This window comes from Prunus avium, chromosome 2 (genome assembly GCF_965620075.1).
Source record: "Prunus avium chromosome 2, drPruAviu1.hap1.1, whole genome shotgun sequence".
NCBI classification, from domain to species: Eukaryota; Viridiplantae; Streptophyta; class Magnoliopsida; order Rosales; family Rosaceae; genus Prunus; species Prunus avium.
The window spans coordinates 6756418-6774662 of NC_142285.1; the positions used below are offsets into that span (position 1 = coordinate 6756418).

General features: G+C 36.9%; 1 protein-coding gene and 1 pseudogene across 1 annotated transcript; one reads left to right on the forward strand and one right to left on the reverse strand.

Annotated features, from left to right (window-relative positions):
* Positions 1-3047: 3047 nt before the first annotated feature.
* On the reverse strand, positions 3048-10598 carry SDG25 (SET domain protein 25). Its single transcript, XM_021967967.2, has 16 exons — positions 9992-10598; positions 9753-9869; positions 8830-9135; positions 8145-8495; positions 7767-8069; positions 7117-7614; positions 6580-7000; positions 6303-6431; positions 5765-6186; positions 5561-5683; positions 5345-5425; positions 4904-4957; positions 4663-4814; positions 4280-4467; positions 3775-3917; positions 3048-3323 (listed from the first exon to the last, which is right to left on the reverse strand). Exons 1-14 carry the CDS (start codon positions 10400-10402, stop codon positions 4446-4448), a joined length of 3390 nt encoding a protein of 1129 aa, XP_021823659.2. The 5' UTR covers positions 10403-10598; the 3' UTR covers positions 3048-3323; positions 3775-3917; positions 4280-4445.
* Positions 10599-14051: 3453 nt separating this feature from the next.
* Positions 14052-14724, forward strand: LOC148296365 (uncharacterized; annotated as a pseudogene).
* The last annotated feature ends 3521 nt before the right edge of the window (positions 14725-18245 follow it).

Below are 18245 nucleotides of genomic sequence, written 5' to 3' on the forward strand. Positions count from 1 at the left end.
CCCTCCTCCTTTATCCGGGCTTGGGACCGGCTGTGCCTAAATACACATATTAAGACACAGGCGGAGTTGCTATTCATTCAAGTAATTGAAACAACAAATTCTTCGGAAATTGTGTTGATTTTTAACGTACCATGAGCATATACCACATGATCTTGACATACTGTATTGATATACATACAATATAGAATCCACACTATAATAAACATAGTGATATATAAATGCTTTGCTCTGAGAAATTTTTGAATATAATAGTCACAATGCCACATGATATTACTAATTTACATGTTATAATATAAGTAGACAACATAATTATTATGTCATGAACCTAAGGTATAATCATTTGGTGGGTAGGATAAATAATACGATCGGATTAGCTTTATCCAATACAATGTTTGGTGCACAAAAATGAATGTAGAGAGGATAAAAGAAAAATCCCATTGGGCCTGTTTGGTGAGTTGGATTTATAATCCTAGTCAAATGTTTGATGGTCTAAACGCCAAATGTAGTAGGCTTATGAATCCTACTAAAAGATTGGAACTAAATTGGATTGTATTATATCTAATCCTATTAAGCCACGTAATAGCACATTTCAATTAATCCAACCCCTTAATCATGTGTAGTACCAAACACATTAGTATTATCATTTCTAATCCAATGAAATCCAACTCTACCTCATAACCCAATCCAATCCCAATCACTAAAACATAGCCATCATGTGCATTTTCGTAGGATGATTTACCCTACGAAAGAAGGTGAAATACATAATCCCACTGCTTCAATTCCTTTACCTTGGACCCAATACCCAAGGCATTGGTAGGATACATAGTGTTACGAATAACACTTATCATTTCCAATCCAATCTAATCATGGTCACCAAACACACCTTAATAATTAATAGATACAAGTATAATAGCATCAATGAAATTACTAAGACTAGTAGTGACACAATGATGGTGAAACTGAAAATGTACTCGGTGGACACGCCTTAAAATGCGAACACGTAGAAGCAAAGCAAAGCCAAACCAACATGAAAGCATCAAGTACAACCTCGTGCTTTTTGACCGCATTGACCTTTTTGTCATAACCATTGACCAAGACTACTCGAATTCATTAGTATCCGTAACCAGAAAGGACACACTGTTGGTAACGTAAAAGATCATTTAAAATAGCAACAAGAAGAAAAACCCATATATCTCGTCAATTAAATTGACAAATGTGGAACCCATTCATGGAACATTTACTAAAAAATCCCATATACACTTGTGAAGTAACCGTAATTTTTTTTTGGCTTTCATTTGCTAAATTTTTTTCATTCGAGCAATAGTCTAACTATTAATCTACTATTCGAGGAAGGAGTTCGAACTTGGTGCAAGGGGACGGTTAACTGCCCTAGCCAACTTACCTAACTCACGTAATAAACTTACCTAACTCACGTAATACTTATCTCATATATGATTACTTGAACCAGGATGTCCACATTACACCGGCAGTCTGACAACTCGATCCAAAATGACAAAATACCAGTCACGCATAATTACTTGAAACTGAAATTTGCCTTTACAGTACACCAGTTTACATTATTCCCCACTTTGACCAGCTGGGCGCCAAGAAGATGCCACACGCATCAACTGTTTGATTTAAGGATCGAAGACATTTTTGGTCCTTTTTTTGTTTAGCTAGAATTTCAATTTTGGTCCTTACGCCTTAAATTTGGCCAATTTGGTTTCCATGTTTTATAATCCGTTAACAATCTACTCTCTTTTTTTTCTTTTTCTTTTCCTGGAGTTCATCCATTGACAAATCTTGGTCTTTTCGTACGTGCAGGAGCTCGGAAGTGTCGTTCTCCCTTGAAGGAACCAAATGTGTAATTTACCGCGTAAACTTAAGGCCCGTTTGAGAGGAATTTGATTGTTAACGGATTAAATCACATGGATCAAATTAACCATATTGAAGGGGCATGGACCCATTGAAATGTGAGCTAACCCTTCAATTACTGACCAAAAGTGTTGTTAACTGATATTAAGTTTGCAACAAGTTTATGATTCTAATTAAGTGATTTGTTAAACATTTCATCAAATCTTATTATTACGTTAAACCATATAGGACAATTACCAATTTGTACTCCGCTGGCTCTAAAGGCTAAGAAGCCAAGATGATTGATTGGTGCTGAAAACCAAGAGAAAACACATGAAAAAGAAGATACATACCAGAGGGCCAAAAAGACATCCGCCCCAGCAGCAAAAGTGGTTTGTTATCTTAAAATGATCCTACTCCTGCAACCATAAAACAAATAAAACCAAATGAAAGCAAAAAATATTAAAGCGAGGGACAATTCATGCATAAATTTATAAAAGATAGCACATCACATATGAAGCAACCGCCTTTGGTCTCTTAATTATTGGTTAAAAAAGGCAGTTGCAAACCAATTGGCCAGATTATTACTGACGACAATGTGGAACAATTTCACTCTTTTGCAACAAAAATTACCACCTTTTGCAACAAAAATTACCATGCAACCATTGTATTCAAAAAAGTTTACAAAAATTTCAAACCCAACAGTTGCAACTAAAATTACCCAGCAACTAAAAGTGCGATATGGCCACTTTTCCCAAGTTTCTAAGAAAACTTCTCCATTCTGCAACCCATACAATATCCTAGAAGCTGCATCCCAGAAGAGTAATAATACAACACAAGCACACTTTTTTTTTTCAATTTTGATTAGGAACCCAAATAAAAATTTGACTGTTGGAAGATAATCTAACAAAGCAAAACCTTTACAAAGCTGCTCGAGATAAATCCCGAACGTATCACGGCTGCTCAAAATTTATGTTTAGCACCTTGTAAATAGGTTGAAATCCATGCAACAAAAGGTACTCGAGTCCAAATAAGGTGAAACTAGATACAAATCTCATGCATCAAACGATGGATAGCTTATCCTAATAAACATTAGGGCAACATATTGGAATTATGCTTCACATTCCTTGAATGCAAAAGTAGGTTTATACCATTAACTCTAAACTACCCACATAAGCATTCGAGCCAGTATAGATGATTAAACTTGTTATTAATTGAATGAAATTAAAATAATGCATGTTTACACGAGTTTTGATGTTCCAAAATTTGTTATGTAAGCAGGAAAACATTTAACTAACTAATTTACAGTTTCTAAAGGGGAGAAACTCATCTGCAACATAGAGAAATCTACAAGAATGCACATGGGTCAGAAAATCTTTGACAAGCAGGCAAAACTCTCAATGTGTGTAATTGTGGTCACGATGTTCACATCATCCATCCAATCTTTGATGTCAACAGTGATTCATAACCTGAAAGAATATCAGACTTGCATCAATTTCCTGCTACCCATGCTTCATCTGTAACAAACGACTAGTACAAGTCACATTGGAAATTCTCTATTTTTGGCAGGAAAATGATTTTCAAAATCTTGGTAGAACTAACTTGGTACTTCGTCCCATTAAAAGTTGTAAATGCTAGTGGCACAGTAAACCAAATTTGATTAAAACCCAATTAGGCATGAACCCTGATATATATTCAGTTTCTTAAACTTATGAACCCCCAAAAAAAAAACACACACACAAATTGACAAGTGGGAAATCTTTTATGTAAATACAGTGACTTTCCACAAAATTTTGGAGCAAAACCTTGTTTACATTACAGTACGTACAATCAAGTTATATATACACAAAACAGTATTTAACAACTGATAACATAGACTGTTCAGCTTTATTTGAATAGTTTTGTGATTCAGAAACATACAATTGATTGCTAACCCCAGCCAAAGGGCTCTGCCGTGACTCATCTGTCTTGTTATGTACAGTATCCAGCTAAGATTCAAACATCATGCCAAGGGGGTATATTCTGTATCTAGAAAGAACCATCCCAGCTCCAAGCATACAAAACTGCATCAACACAAGATTAAGTAACTTTTAGTAAACGCATTCATTAATAATCTCTAATTACAAGCATTAAACCAATATAATGGCATGTTGAATGCAGACTGCCAACAAAGATGAAAATTTAAAATACCCTCCTGCAGCCTCGAATTATCAGTAGTTATTGAACAATCCTCAAGTACATTACATGCTCCACATGTACAGATACACCAAACAATGGGGAGAAATAAAATGGATGAATTGCAGATGTAATAAGACCATAAAAGATGAGAGCCAGAAAACCGAAACTTAGTGCAGCAGCACCTTATGCATGACAAGAGCCGTAATCACGGACAAGGAATTAACGATTGAGAAATACAAAACTATACCTCTGGGATAGTATACTTCAACCCCAACGACATGTAACACCTAACTCAATGAATGGGCTGCAAAAACCTTGAATGATAAATATCGCCTGAGCAAGAATCCAACTACAAAACTCCATTTCTTCGAAAAATTGTGTATGTTACTCATCAGGGCAACTCAAATCACTTCCTAATTCAATGATCCACGGCACCTGAATAAAATATATCAATATTAGTAGCATACATAATCATAAGTTGTTGTCTAGGCTCTCTGAAGCAGCCTGCCTTTTGTAAATAGACTTTATGACGATATCATGAAAGAGTAAATTCTTCCTTTGTATAAACATAAAGTAAAATCATGAATAACACCACAACATCCCGAGCATGCATGAATGTCAACGACTTACTTTTTCGAACCACAGTTGCAAGGAATCTTTTTCTCCTCCAAAGGGAACTTGTAATTGTACGTAATTTCTTCACCCACAGCTATATGCCTTTTTGCGTAAATGAAAATTCGTTTTTGACCCTCAACACTGATAACCTTGGTGTAGCAGTTAGGCTGCAACACAATTAATCATATTATGAGGTCCAAAATCAATATAACTGAACGAGATATAACACATTTGCATTATAATCTAATATAGCTACCTCACAAGAATGGTTTATAAATCTAGCAACCCCTCCGCGTTTTGTAGCATCAACCTACACATATTTCAGAAAGAAAATATTAGCCACTAAAAATAGCAACTTTACTCTAGTTGTGCACAAATAACTTTAAAAGAATACAACAGCAGAAAAAGGAGTAAAAGATCCATCCATGCATGGGAACCAAAGATATATGTATTATTAGTGAATCTGGATGAAAACGCCAAATTCGGTGGTATAGAAAATGGAACAAAGCAGCCAAACGTTGCCTGACCAGAGACTAGTCTATAAAGTATTAAATAAGAGAAATACTACACGTAAAATGTTTCTGTACAAATATTACAAATTTCTAAAATAAGGGCCTAAATAAAAAATATAAATCAAATATAAAACAAGAAAAAAGCATCATTAAAACTAAATTCATCATAGCGTTGGTTTACTAACCACATAACCATCATCAAGCCTAAAGAGATAACTGCTGCCAATTCCCATCTTCTCATAATGTCGCTCACGTATATCAGATATCTGCAAAGTCAGAATACTAAGTAATGAATAGAAAAAGAAAAGAGGCACTCCCTCCCCAACCAAAAAAGAAACACATGCACACACAACCACAAAATCATCCAAGTGATAAAGCAACAAGAGTATAGTAAAACATACCCGGGGACGAATCAGTTCTCCAACATATTCAATAACAAAGTCTTCTGCCTCAATTGGCTCCAATGCGACAAGACCCCAATCATGTATCTTGCTCCGCTGGAAGCGTAGAAGCTTTTTCCTTGCCTACCATGTAATAGTATATCAATGTAATGTTCAAAAGGGAATTTAAATATATTCGCAGACAAGATTTTATTCAAAAATCACCTTTAATTGAGTAGCTTTCATAAGGTCAGCACCCTCAGCAGCAGCAGCAAGATTGCGCATCTTCACCCTATTAGTTCTCGCAGAAAGACCCTTTCCATTTGACCACTGTGATGCATTAATATCAGAACCTCGATGCTCAGCATTAACATATTTAACTCCCCTAACACGGGCTCTTTCAACAGGACTTGCATTTAGTGACCATCTATGCCATTCCCAGCCATTAATTGAAACACGGGCACATCCACATGATTTAGGGCAAGGATTTAGTTTCCTGGATTTACTGGACTGCATCTTTCTTACTGGAATTGGCTTACATGCTGCTTGCTTAGGAGTCCCACTGGTTACTTTCAGGACCTTCTTGGGACGTGCCAATTTCAAATCATCCATTACACACTCCCTTTTCAGCTTTGATGCCTTAGTTGCTGTACGAAGAACAGCAAAATACCGAAAATGAAACAACAGAATGAAGTGTCAAATTACAAAATAATATTTAAAGAAAAACTTAATGCATGAGTGAATGAATGAAAAGTATACTTACAAGGCTCTTGTTTAAGCCCAAAATCAGGACCATTGATATTTACAACTTTCTGAACATCGCGGTTGTTGGCTCCATGAGCCGAAGCCATCTTTTTACTAGGTTTAGGAGTGCATTCCATGGGCTCACTACCTGGATAAAACAGTCCATACCCCCTATCATTAGATGCATTCCATTCTGAGTGATAAACCAAGTGCACAGGCAGAATACAAGATTGAAGCAAAAAAGAAAAAGAAAAGGAAAAGGAAACTATGTCAATCAATGTGGGGAATTGGCATACTTTTAACTGCATGGGAAACCTTCAATAGTTTCCGACTACTAGAACTCTTAGCTTCTTTCTTATCTGTGGATGCACACCCTTTAGCAATGGCTTGCAAAGACGTGGCGCCAGCAGATAATTCGGTTTGGGATTTGCTTTGTCCTCTCTTCTTCTTAGGAATCACAGTAGCATTTTTAAATTCTGTGGTCTTGGGCATATCTCCAGAAACATGTAGATTCTTAGACTTTTCCACTGTTTCATTCTTTAACTCTGTGCCATCTAAGGTTACAGACCGAGAAGATCCTGACTTTTTCAGAAACAACTTCTTTCGGTGATATGTATATTTACCAATGATTGGAGAAACCTTTGCAGTGCCAGAGTTGTCACAATGCTTTGATTCTTCCTCAAGTTTATGGTTTTTATTTGTCTTGCATGCTCTTTCCTGGAAGAAAAAAGAAGTGAATATCAACTGAAATGTCAGGGAACTCTAGTTATCCTAAATCCATAGAGGGAGAGAGAGAGAGAGAGAGGTTAGTGCAGAGGGTACGAGCACCATACCTTATGAGCATGGGTCTTCTTTGAAGTACGCCATGATGCAAGAAACTGATGAAGAACACAATCAATAAATGATGATTTCCATTCATTAATGACAGAATCGTGAAGTTTCTTCCGGCACATTGCTGTAGCAATATATTCTCCAATCTTAGGAATACATTCATCCGATCTTGAAGGTCGGAATTTGCAAGTTTGTGATGAAATAACAGCTTTAGCTTTGTCTACAAGACCAGGGGGTAATGGCTCATTTATTTCTTGGTCGACAACCATATCATCTACATGTGAACAATACTCCTTAAAAGCATTTTCCAACAAATTACACATCCGATTTTCACGTACAGAACGATCAAAAGGTTTTGCTACTTGTGATGCAGTTTCAGGGGATACATTAGATAGAATCATTTCTGCAGACATTTTACTTGAAATCCCCAATTCATCACATGTGTCTGAAGATCCATCAGTGCTCCTTAGGGGACACTGAACAGCAGAGTCAACATTGGCCTGCAGCAACAACCATGTTACTCCAACACACTGAAAGATAATAAATAGGATACAAGATGAGCTAGTGCAGACATGAATTACTAATTGTCCACTATCAGTTTAATGTTACAGAAGAAAAAAAGGAGGGGGGAGAAATCAATTCTTCAGATCACCTTCATTAAATTTTCTCCTTTAGACGAATTAACTAGTTTCCTGACTTCCAAATTCAGAAAAGATCCAACATACTCAGTCATAGCATTCTTTGCAGACAACTGGAGCTCTGTTTCTACATATTCTACGATGCATCTCATGTCTTCATATGAGGGGCTTATCTGTTTAGATGACTTTCCTTCCACAAGAACTAATGAAGCGATGCTTGATGGCTGTGCAGGATCAACTAATTCCTTTTCCAATAGTTCAAAACCAGGTGGGCGATCATCATCATCACAAGCATTAATTTTTTCCCAGGGTGGTAACTGCATGACCAAATGGAACATTACAAAATATAACATAACATCTTAATAAGAAACTAAAGCATGTTAAAGACGTACAGTTTCATGAGGTAATTTATCAATCTTCACAGCATAATCACCAGTTTCACTAGGAGGTGTCCTCAACACTGGAGAACCAGACCAAAGTTTCCTCCTCCTCCAAGAAGAGGAATACTCTGCCACTGAATCATAGAAGACAGCATTCCACATGACTTGCATGCAATAATCAAAAAGCATTCTACAAACAGCTGCATACGACCCCCAAAAGTTTTCAATGCTTCCAACAGATTTAGTGCTTGGTGGAGGTTCTGTGGAATCTTCATTTATACATGTCTCATCAGCAACATAGTAGGAAGCTGCAGCTTCGCACAAAGGAGCAGCACAGCCCTTCAAATCTCCAGAAATTTCAGACTGTTGAAACAAAAATATTTATATATAATTTATCTCACAAAGCAAAGAAAATGTGTTTCTGAGTACTTTTGGCAGGCCTAAAGCACTTTCACATAACCAAAAGAACCTTTTGTAGTGTTTGGTAAAATAAACAAAAGGTGGTTTTAGGATCAAAAAAGTGTTTCCAGGTGAATTTGAAGGAAGCACGTAGGTTTTTAATGAAATTATGTGCTACTAAGCAGGAGTCATAACAATAAAAGTGCTATCAAAAGAAACAACTTCGTTCAGAAGCACTCCTAAAGAGGCTTTAAAAGTAACATAATTAATAGTCTACTCTGGGATTTGTATACATTACCGTTTTGCTATCTGACGAGCAAGTCTTCACAGTCTGATTAAGTCGTTGAGCTTTTTTTGTGGTAAAAAACTCGTTAATTACATTGCTGATAATCTCATCAAATACAACTCTACGAGCTGCTTTCAGAATCCCATGGTGGAGTTCACCAGAAACTCCCTCCGAAATTTCAGCTATAAAGCTTACCAAAGAGGAAGTCCCATCGCTTTTGGCATCAGAGTTGGTGACGGTTTCAGGTCCATCAGTTTTCCATGCATTTACAACAGATAATAGTGTGAAAGGCGTACACTTATTCTCGACGTGATATATCTGCGAAAAAGAAGAAGTTACTAGCGGAATCAGAAGCATCATAAGCATCAGCGACAGCAGAGAGTAGCGAATCCATGCAACATAAACATAAAAGACCTAGCAAATTCAATAAAGATCCTCCATGCTTCTAGACACATAACCTTCCAGCACGTCATTAAGTAATCTTCAAACACATTGTAGTGGATTGGACCCAAATCTCTCACAAAGGTAACAAGATAAAAAGCAGTATACACGCAATAAGCCAATGATTTAAAGTGAGCTTTACAGAAAATGCACAATTTCAGGAGAGTCCGCTCCAACAAAAGGAAATTAACACCGAATATCACAATTCCGAGTAAGCACCACACTTATTGTTCAGGTTTCATGTCTTATTTTTATCAGTTCGATGCTTACAAAGTCTCTGTGTCCCTGATCTGAGCTGACTTGTTTTAATTAAACGACCATATAATGGGAATCATTTTGATTATGATGTACAAACGGTAGAATCCATTCTAAACCAGCAAGCTCAATTCTTGAAAGATGTGATATCATACTAAAATGCCAATTGGATTTTTTTTATTTATAAGAAGAATTTACATATCCAACCATCATCATCACAATACGATCTCAAATCTTACCATTACTGAATCCTGAAGATATCCGTACCGATGCCACGAATATAATTCAAAGAGAGAATGCGGGCCGTGTTTCTGTCCTTCACCATCGGCATACAACCAACAAGACTCTTCATTAGGCTGGTAAATATACATAGAGAAACAAACAAAACAAGAAAACAATAATCAGACAGTATCTAGAAAACTACAAATGATTACAGTGGAATACAGATGCTCAACCAGAAAAGTATAAGTATGAATACCATTGGCATGGACTGATTGGAAAGATTAACACTGCTGTAGTTGTTGGCATGAAAAGTGGAATTGAACTGGGGATCAGGATAAACAGGAGCAGGTGCAGGTGCAGGTGTGCTACACATAGGCAAATCCCCTCCATGGGGTGAGTTGAAAGAATTTGTGGGTGTGGTTGCTGTGGTTGAGATGCCCAAAGAGAGATATGCAAACCCAGTAGCAACATGATCAGGGAACTGCTTGAAGTACTTCAATGGAACTGGGTTGATCAATGAGCCATTGACCAAAGGGTACACAGGAAGCTCATCGGGCAAGAACCCAGTTGATAAACCCTCATATAATTGCTCTTGAATGTACGGACCGCACATTTGTCCGAGTTCATTGACATAAGTCCATCCACTCACAACAAAAGGTTGAGGCATATATACCAAACATCAAAGTACCCAGCAAACACATACAACGAAAAGAACCCGTAAAATCTGATCAGATGAGAGAAAGAGCAAAGAGAGAGAGAGAGAGAGAGAGAGAGAGAGGAACAGAGGCGGCAGGCGTGATGGAGAGGAAATTAGGGATCCAGATATTCTGATGAGAATTGGATTTTACGGTAAATAAGTGCAGAGCGTACCAATAAAGAACAAGAAGGGCAAAAGCCGGCAAAAAAAAAAATAAAAGAAACGCAAAAAGTTATATTACCAATTTTACCATGTTGGGCTCTGTAATTTTATTTATTTTTATAAAAATAAAAATTCCAAAGTTAGGAAGTGAATGAGAATACTCACTTCAGGTTTACCATGTGAACTTGAATCCATGAGTTATGATTATTTGGGAGCACACTAATGGTCAATTCAACTAACACTTTATTACTATTTTATTTTCGTAGTCCCTCATAATTCAAAAATGCATTACAAATTTTGTCAAATTCCTCTTAATTCTCTCAAAAATTCCGTCCACAATACCCCTCTGTATCATCGATACATACTTAATTTGTGATGAAATTTGACGGAAATTTGGACGTGCCCTTAACTTGCAAGGGATATCAATCAAACTACATAGGTTAAATTGCCAGAATTAAAAATATAGAGATAAAAGTGAAAATCCGACAAACAGCAGAGATCAAAAGTCACCTTCAACCAAAATAAAAAGAAAAGTCTTTATTGGGCTTTTGTTATATAAATAGAAAATTTTATAAAGCCAGCCCAATATGCAGAAAAAGAACGAAGCCCATTAAGCAATAGAGTGATTCTCATTATGCTACGCAACAATCCAACCCAACTCTCAAACAAACACCAAGCATACGAGACCCCCAAATTAACAAAATTAGGTAGTTCCCTGCGTTCTGCTTGGGCGAGGAACCTGGAAACGCGTCAAATTCCAAAATTCGGAATCCGCGACGAATCCTGTCACGGGGATTGTTTGACTAGATCACATGGAAGAATCCTCAATAACCATGTGGCTAGGGAACGAGCCGTACAATTGGGGGACTAGGCTCACCAGCCCGCACAGTAGAATCCTCAATACTCATGCGTCTGTGAAAAGTCCTACGCGTGCAAATTACCCAACCAAGGGCCTTTGGTAACACCTCGCCAAAAGTGCCCGGGACATAACCATGAACCAATCAATTCCATCATTTCCGATGAGCGTAATCAAGTAACCAAGTGCATGGGGAGGTACGTATGATGGTGCAATTCACAAATTCATATAATATAAAATAATGTACCCTCTCTTAATTCGATTTCCCAAACTCTCAATAATCAAAATAATCAAAATTATATAAATATGCAAGACAATTCATAAAACACTTTCATAATCAAACCCCATATCACCTAATCCATATATTTTAATGATAATCATAATAACAATAAAAATTCCTGGAAACCCCATATCACATTTAGATAAAATCATAGTGAAAACATATATAAAACATCAATAAACCAAATAAGACAAGTTCTAAATCAAATCTCATTTATGCATGTAATTCCATAATGGAAAAGTAACACTCAATTAAAACAATGCCCACTCACTTCCTAATAATCACAGTCGAGTTCCAAGACTCGCTTTCACAACAAAACAATTAAATGTCCCATAATCATATATTCCATAACTTCAATTATTGCATAAACTTCAAATATCAAAATAATATCCAATAATTCCATATAAAAAAAACTATAAAATAATCTCAAATAACAATCAAGACTCGTTTAAAAGGTCATTCTAGTACTTCTCAAATGGTGAAACTACGTTGGAAGACTCACAGACAACCAAGGGGTCAAACTTCCCATATTGGTCAACCGGGCCAGCGGGGCCCACAACCTCCGATTTTCAATCCGAAAGTTCCTACGAGTTCAACAAAGTCTACTAAGCACATTCTCAAAGTTTGGTCTCGATTGAGAGGTCGGATCGCACGATCGGACGATCACCGGTTTACCTAACCCTAGAATCATTGTTTCGGAGTATCTGAGACTCCAATTCTCGATCCGTAAGTTTCTAAACGATCCTAGAGGTACAGAGAACAACATACTTGGAATTGGAGCCAATCCAACAGTCCGAACATATCAAACTCGGGTATCGCCTAATAGGCGTAATTCCGTTCGACTGTCAAATCAAAACACAATGGGCCACCATACCATGGCCCACGCGCAGCCACATGCGAAAATTATGGCGATGGAAAATTCTCGAAACACCATACAATACCTATACCAATATGTTTAGACTAACTAGGGGAACACTTTTTGTTCTTGGACCATGGCCAAAACGTGACCTGAGCTAGATGAAATCACGGCCAAACCACCGGCCTAATATGGGTATATTGAACGATCTGTAAAAACTCAAAATCGATCTACAATACCGACATAAATAGATAGATCACGAAGAGTATATGAAGTTTCATACCTCACTCGACGAAAATGGCAGCCGGAGTCACTGGAAATAGCGTCGGAAACTTCAAAAATCACCCGAACTTCCAGTCGTTCCAGTTTAATTTCCTTAGGTTTTTGAGTTGGGAAAATGGGTGGGTTAGATAGAGAACATCGATACGAAACTTTTGCAACCAATTTTGCCTGAAACGGAAGCTCGACGGCGATGAAATTGCCACCTGAAGTTGAGTATTGCGTAGAGGAGAGCTTGAGAGAGAGAGAGAGAGAGAGCTTATTTGTTTTTAAAATCCAACTTTGAAAAATTTACGGTTGTGCCACTGCACTTCCGTTGACCACAACATCTTCGTTAAAACTCCGATTTGGGCACACTATGTGTCTACGAACTCGGGAGAGCGAGCTCTACACAACGATGCCACTCATTTCCCCAAAATCCTTCTGGATTAAAAAGTAACCAAAGTACTCATACTCCCAAGGGCAAAATTGTAATTTCACGAAAGAATTAAATTGGATTAAATCGATTAAATTGGGTCGGGGATGTTACAGGCAAAACCTTGCACTAGATATGCTTAACACTTGAAGAGCAGCTAGGGAAGTTGGGGAATCTTAATAAGTTAATGCAACTAGTTATGTTTTCTTTATTTTTAATGTGCGTGTAATGTGATAAGGACATAGACATTATTTGTATGTCTCAATGTTCTTGTAATAAAGTTTGTAATGCTTCTTTTAATTAAAGCATTGTTTCTCTTTTTTAATCTTTGTGTGGTGATTTACATTTCATTAGTTTAACATGGTAGTAGGGAATGTTTAACTACTTTGATTATGGTTTGATTGACAACTTTATAAAAGGAAGGGAATGGATAATGTTGGCTGGGTTTCATACTTATGTTTGTTGCTAATGTAGCATGGAGTGTAGGTCCAATTTGAAAGGACGAAGGCCCACAAAAAAAAATTTCGATAGCTAGTGAGGATGCAGGTGTAGTCATTGAATGAATTATATCATGACACGACGTCGCAAGCAGACACTGGTTTCGAGAATGGTTACTTGAGCAAGTTAGAATGTATGTCAAAAGCCAAAATTCTCGGTTGTGGATTAAAGGCGTCTCCTTATATTGAATCACGAGCTAAGACATTGAAGTTAAAATATTCTGCCCTAATTGAGATGTTATCTATAAGCGGATTTGGATGGAATGAAGAGAAAATGATGTTGGTGTGTGAGAAAAGTGTATATGAAGAGTAGGTGTACGCTTCTTATATGGTTTTATTTGTTCAAATTTGTTATCATGTGCAATTGTATTTCATGCCATTGGAATGCATACTTATAAGTTTTTATTGTATGTGTAGTCTAAAAAAGAGGCAAGTGGTTTGTATGATAAGTCATTTCCACACTATTATCTCTTGGGAGATTTATATGGAAAAGATAGTGATGTAGGTGCAAACGCTGGTAATGCGGATGATGATGAAGAAGAAGTTAGGCATGAAGATGCAACTATGAATCCCAATGAAGGTGAAGATGATGATTTTGTTGAAAATGTGAACATGAATGTTGATTCGGGGTCACCATTTGAGGGCTTGATGATTTTGATGCTTCTTTTACACAACCAAATACCCAACAATAAAGGCCTACACATGGTACATCAAGTGTTGCTAATAATAGTTGTAATAAGAGGCCAAAAGTTGTGGACGAGATGACTAAACAATTTTATTTTGTGGCATAAGCTATAGCAGGAGTGGGACCTAAGCTTGATGATCTAGTTCATGTCCTCTCAACAGAAATAAATTTGACTGAATTGCAAGAAAAACTTCATGGTGAGTTGAGCAACATGGAATTTTTTACTTCCTTCGAATTGTTTAAAGTGACAAACTTTTTGTAACATCCCACGTCGACCAACGGAGAGAGAGTGATGTGCCTTATATATACATGTCCACCTCTATCTAGCACGAGGCCTTTTGGGAGCTCACTGGCTTCGGATTCATGGAAACTTCGAAGTTAAGCGAGTTGGGGCTAGAGCAATCCTAGGATGGGTGATCCACTGGGAAGTTGCTCGTGAGTTCCTAGAAACAAAACCGTGAGGGCAGAGAGGGGGGGCCAAAGCAGACAATATCGTGCTATGGCGGAGCCAATCCCGGGATGTGACAATTTGGTATCAGAGCCACTCTGCCGTGTGGTGCGAGTGTACCGACGAGGACGTCAGGGCCCTAAGGGGGGTGGATTGTAACATCCCACATCGACTAACGGAGAAGGGGTGATGTGCCTTATATGTACATGCCCACCTCCATCTAGCACGAGGCCTTTTGGGAGCTCACTAGCTTTAGATTCATGGAAACTCCGAAGTTAAGCGAGTTGGGGCTAGAGCAATCCCAAGATGGGTGACCCACTGGGAAGTTGCTCTTGAGTTCCCATAAACAAAACCGTGAAGGCAGATAGGGGGCCCAAAGCGGACAATATCGTGCTACGGCAGAGCCGATCCCGGGATGTGACACTTTTTGGCTAAAGAACATGATTTGCTAAGAGTTTTTTTTCACCATGCATGATGAATCGAAAAGATAATATGTAACTACTTTTTTGCAAACTTGGGCGCAGCAAATAGATCTTTGTTGGCAGCATACTTTTGGGAACAAATCATGACCATTTTGTTGAGCTCATGAATCTTTTGAAGATACTATGATATTTTTGGGTAGATTAGGACTATTTAGTTGAGATTATGACTCTTGTTGCGATTATGACCCTTTTGTTAACAACATGATGTTGCATTGATCGATAGGTTCCCACATTATGTATTTTGATATATTTCTAATGTGATATAAAAGTTTTGCATATTATACTTGTAGAATTTGCTACTGAGAAGATGATAATTATTTATAAGCAGATGAAATTTATTAGTTCTTATTGGAATTTTTTGTGTATATATTATTAGGCCATCTTTTTCCTACCCACTGGAGGACTTGTGCTAAAGGCAAAACTTCACATATGGGATATGGATAAGGATAATCGACTATATGAGGAAAAAAGAAAACAGGAAAAGACTTTTTGATATGAGCCATTGCTACTTCAAATTAATGAGAAAGTATTAACTGGGTTTCAAATTAAAATAAAAAAACAATAATAATACCAAAGGCTTAACTATATAATCCAAATTTGCCATCTATTTTAACCCAACAATAATAAGGACATTTTAGTAATTAGCACCACTCTTATCCCAATTCCATATGGTTTAGTAAATAACTTCAATAGGAATCCGAAATCTAGCCCTTTTGGTAACGTTTTAAGGGGTTGTTTTTATTTTCAGAGAACAAAAATGAGGCAAAAACATGTTCGGTAGCCCAAAAACAGAAAACACTGAGAATGTTTTCACAAAATGAAAACAAGTTCATGTGTACTTGTAGAAAACAGAAAAAAGTTGTTTTAATTCTCATGGGAAACGTTTTCATAAAAATAATTCACATATTACTATTTCAAATTGTAGTACCTGACACGTTTTCATTGTTTTTGTTTTCTGAAGATGTTTTCTAATTAATCTACCAGATGCATTTTCATTTCCTGAAAATGCAAATTCGTTTTCTTGTTTTCATTCTCTGAAAATATTCTAAGAAAACGTTACCGAACGGGCCCTCTCCTGAATTCAATTCCTCCTGAATTCAATTCCTCTTACTCTGATTATGGATTAGTAAACATGCCATTAATAACAACATTGAAACTCAATCAACTTAACTCCATTACAGACCTACACACTAGCATCTAACTTATACCACCTGCATCACCTCTGTTTATAAATTATATGTACCCAATAAAATAGAAGAGAAGAAGAAAAGAAAGCATCTTTACATATCAACCACAAAAGTATAGTTCAACTAATAACAAGTGAAAAACATGAAGATAAAAGTGATGGCTATTAGGTTATAGGCAGTTATATATAACTTGAGGTAGTATATATCCAAAGATTTGATTTCTTTTTCATGAGAGATAGAGGGATACCTTCTTGAAAATGCAGTGGAGGATGGAGGAATGATCTACATTTAGAGAAGAGGACGATGTTGGGTTCATTTTTACACATGATTTATCATGTTATTCACCCATTATTTTGAGTTAGTTCTTGACATTTTATAGCTTTTTACTTCCTTTTTGTGTTTTCATAGATTTTACCTTGATTAGAATGAAAATGAGCTAAAATGCATTATTGGTTATAAATTCTGTTTTTGTTCATTTTCGTAGGTCAACTTCTTGGCCTTGGATCAGCATGCTCCGGTCCTCGGATGAGGTGAAGATCTTCATGAAACTTGTTCCAATAGATGTTGACTACAACATATCCGAATTTGAGCTCCATTGAACAAGTATAGCCTATCCAACTGATCCAGCATGTTAACCATAGCTCTATAGATTTATCTTGGGCCAGTTTTTACCTCCATGATTTCATCTTGATTCTTCTTGTTACCATACTATTTGGTAATAATAACTTACTTTGATGGAGTGCAATTTTCTGAGCTTTGGAATGTATTTAAAACCGAAATCCCATCATGGCAAGGAGACAAGGAGAAGACAAATGCCAAAGGCTTTAGCAAAAGGTGGAGTTTAATATTGAAGTGTGAGTTGGAAAGGAGGAGAGAGAAGGATGATCAAAGAAGAAAGGAGGCATCAGCCATGCTTTGAACATTATTCCTTTTGCAGAGATTTGAGGGGAGATTTGGAGCTAGAGAGCTAGAGGAGGAAGACAAGGTGCAGCCAAGCAAGAAGTGGAAGAAGATTTCCATCATTGAAGACCTTGAGCTTCCATCATTTTCACAAAATCTATAAACTCTTTCTAGTTTTATTTTGAATTTGTGTTTGAAATAAGTATAAGGAACTAAACCCCATAGCTAGGGCTTAGGTTGAAGCCCTAAACATGAATACTCTATTATTTTTTACGCTTTAGTGTATGAATTTCTAGAGATTGTTGATGAATTCCCATTCACTAAAATAATATATCCTTGATGTATGATTTTCTTTGAAAGCATGCTTCTTGAGGTTGTTGGGATTACATGTACCCTCATGTCTTCCTAAGCAACAAATGGATGAAGTAAGAATCATGCATGTGAATTGGTTTCTTGAATGCCTAATGTAAACATCATACTATTAGGGTTCTTGTGATGTTCATATTCTCTTTAAACTTAATGGATTTTTCTTATAATTAAATCGAAGTACTAAGCACACCTAGATTGATTATAGGGAAGGCACGAGTATTGTAGCACTAGCCCTGCACTCTACTTTTATTTAAGAGAATCAATACGTCTTGAGCCACTAGACCCGGTCTTGATTGCGAACATCTTCATCAACAAATTTAAAGTTCATCACTTAAGTGTCCATGAACATGGGTAGGATTGTTTAGGGTGGATTCCGGAAACCCTAGTGTTTGTTACA

Coding starts and splice junctions, on each gene's coding strand:
- SDG25 (XM_021967967.2), bottom strand. CDS start 10,402: ATGCCTCAACCTTTTGTTGTGAGTGGATGGACTTATGTCAATGAACTC. Junction 9,870..9,991: donor CCAATCAGTCCATGCCAATG/GTATTCATACTT, acceptor TATATTTACCAG/CCTAATGAAGAGTCTTGTTG. Junction 8,496..8,829: donor GCTCGTCAGATAGCAAAACG/GTAATGTATACA, acceptor TTGTTTCAACAG/TCTGAAATTTCTGGAGATTT.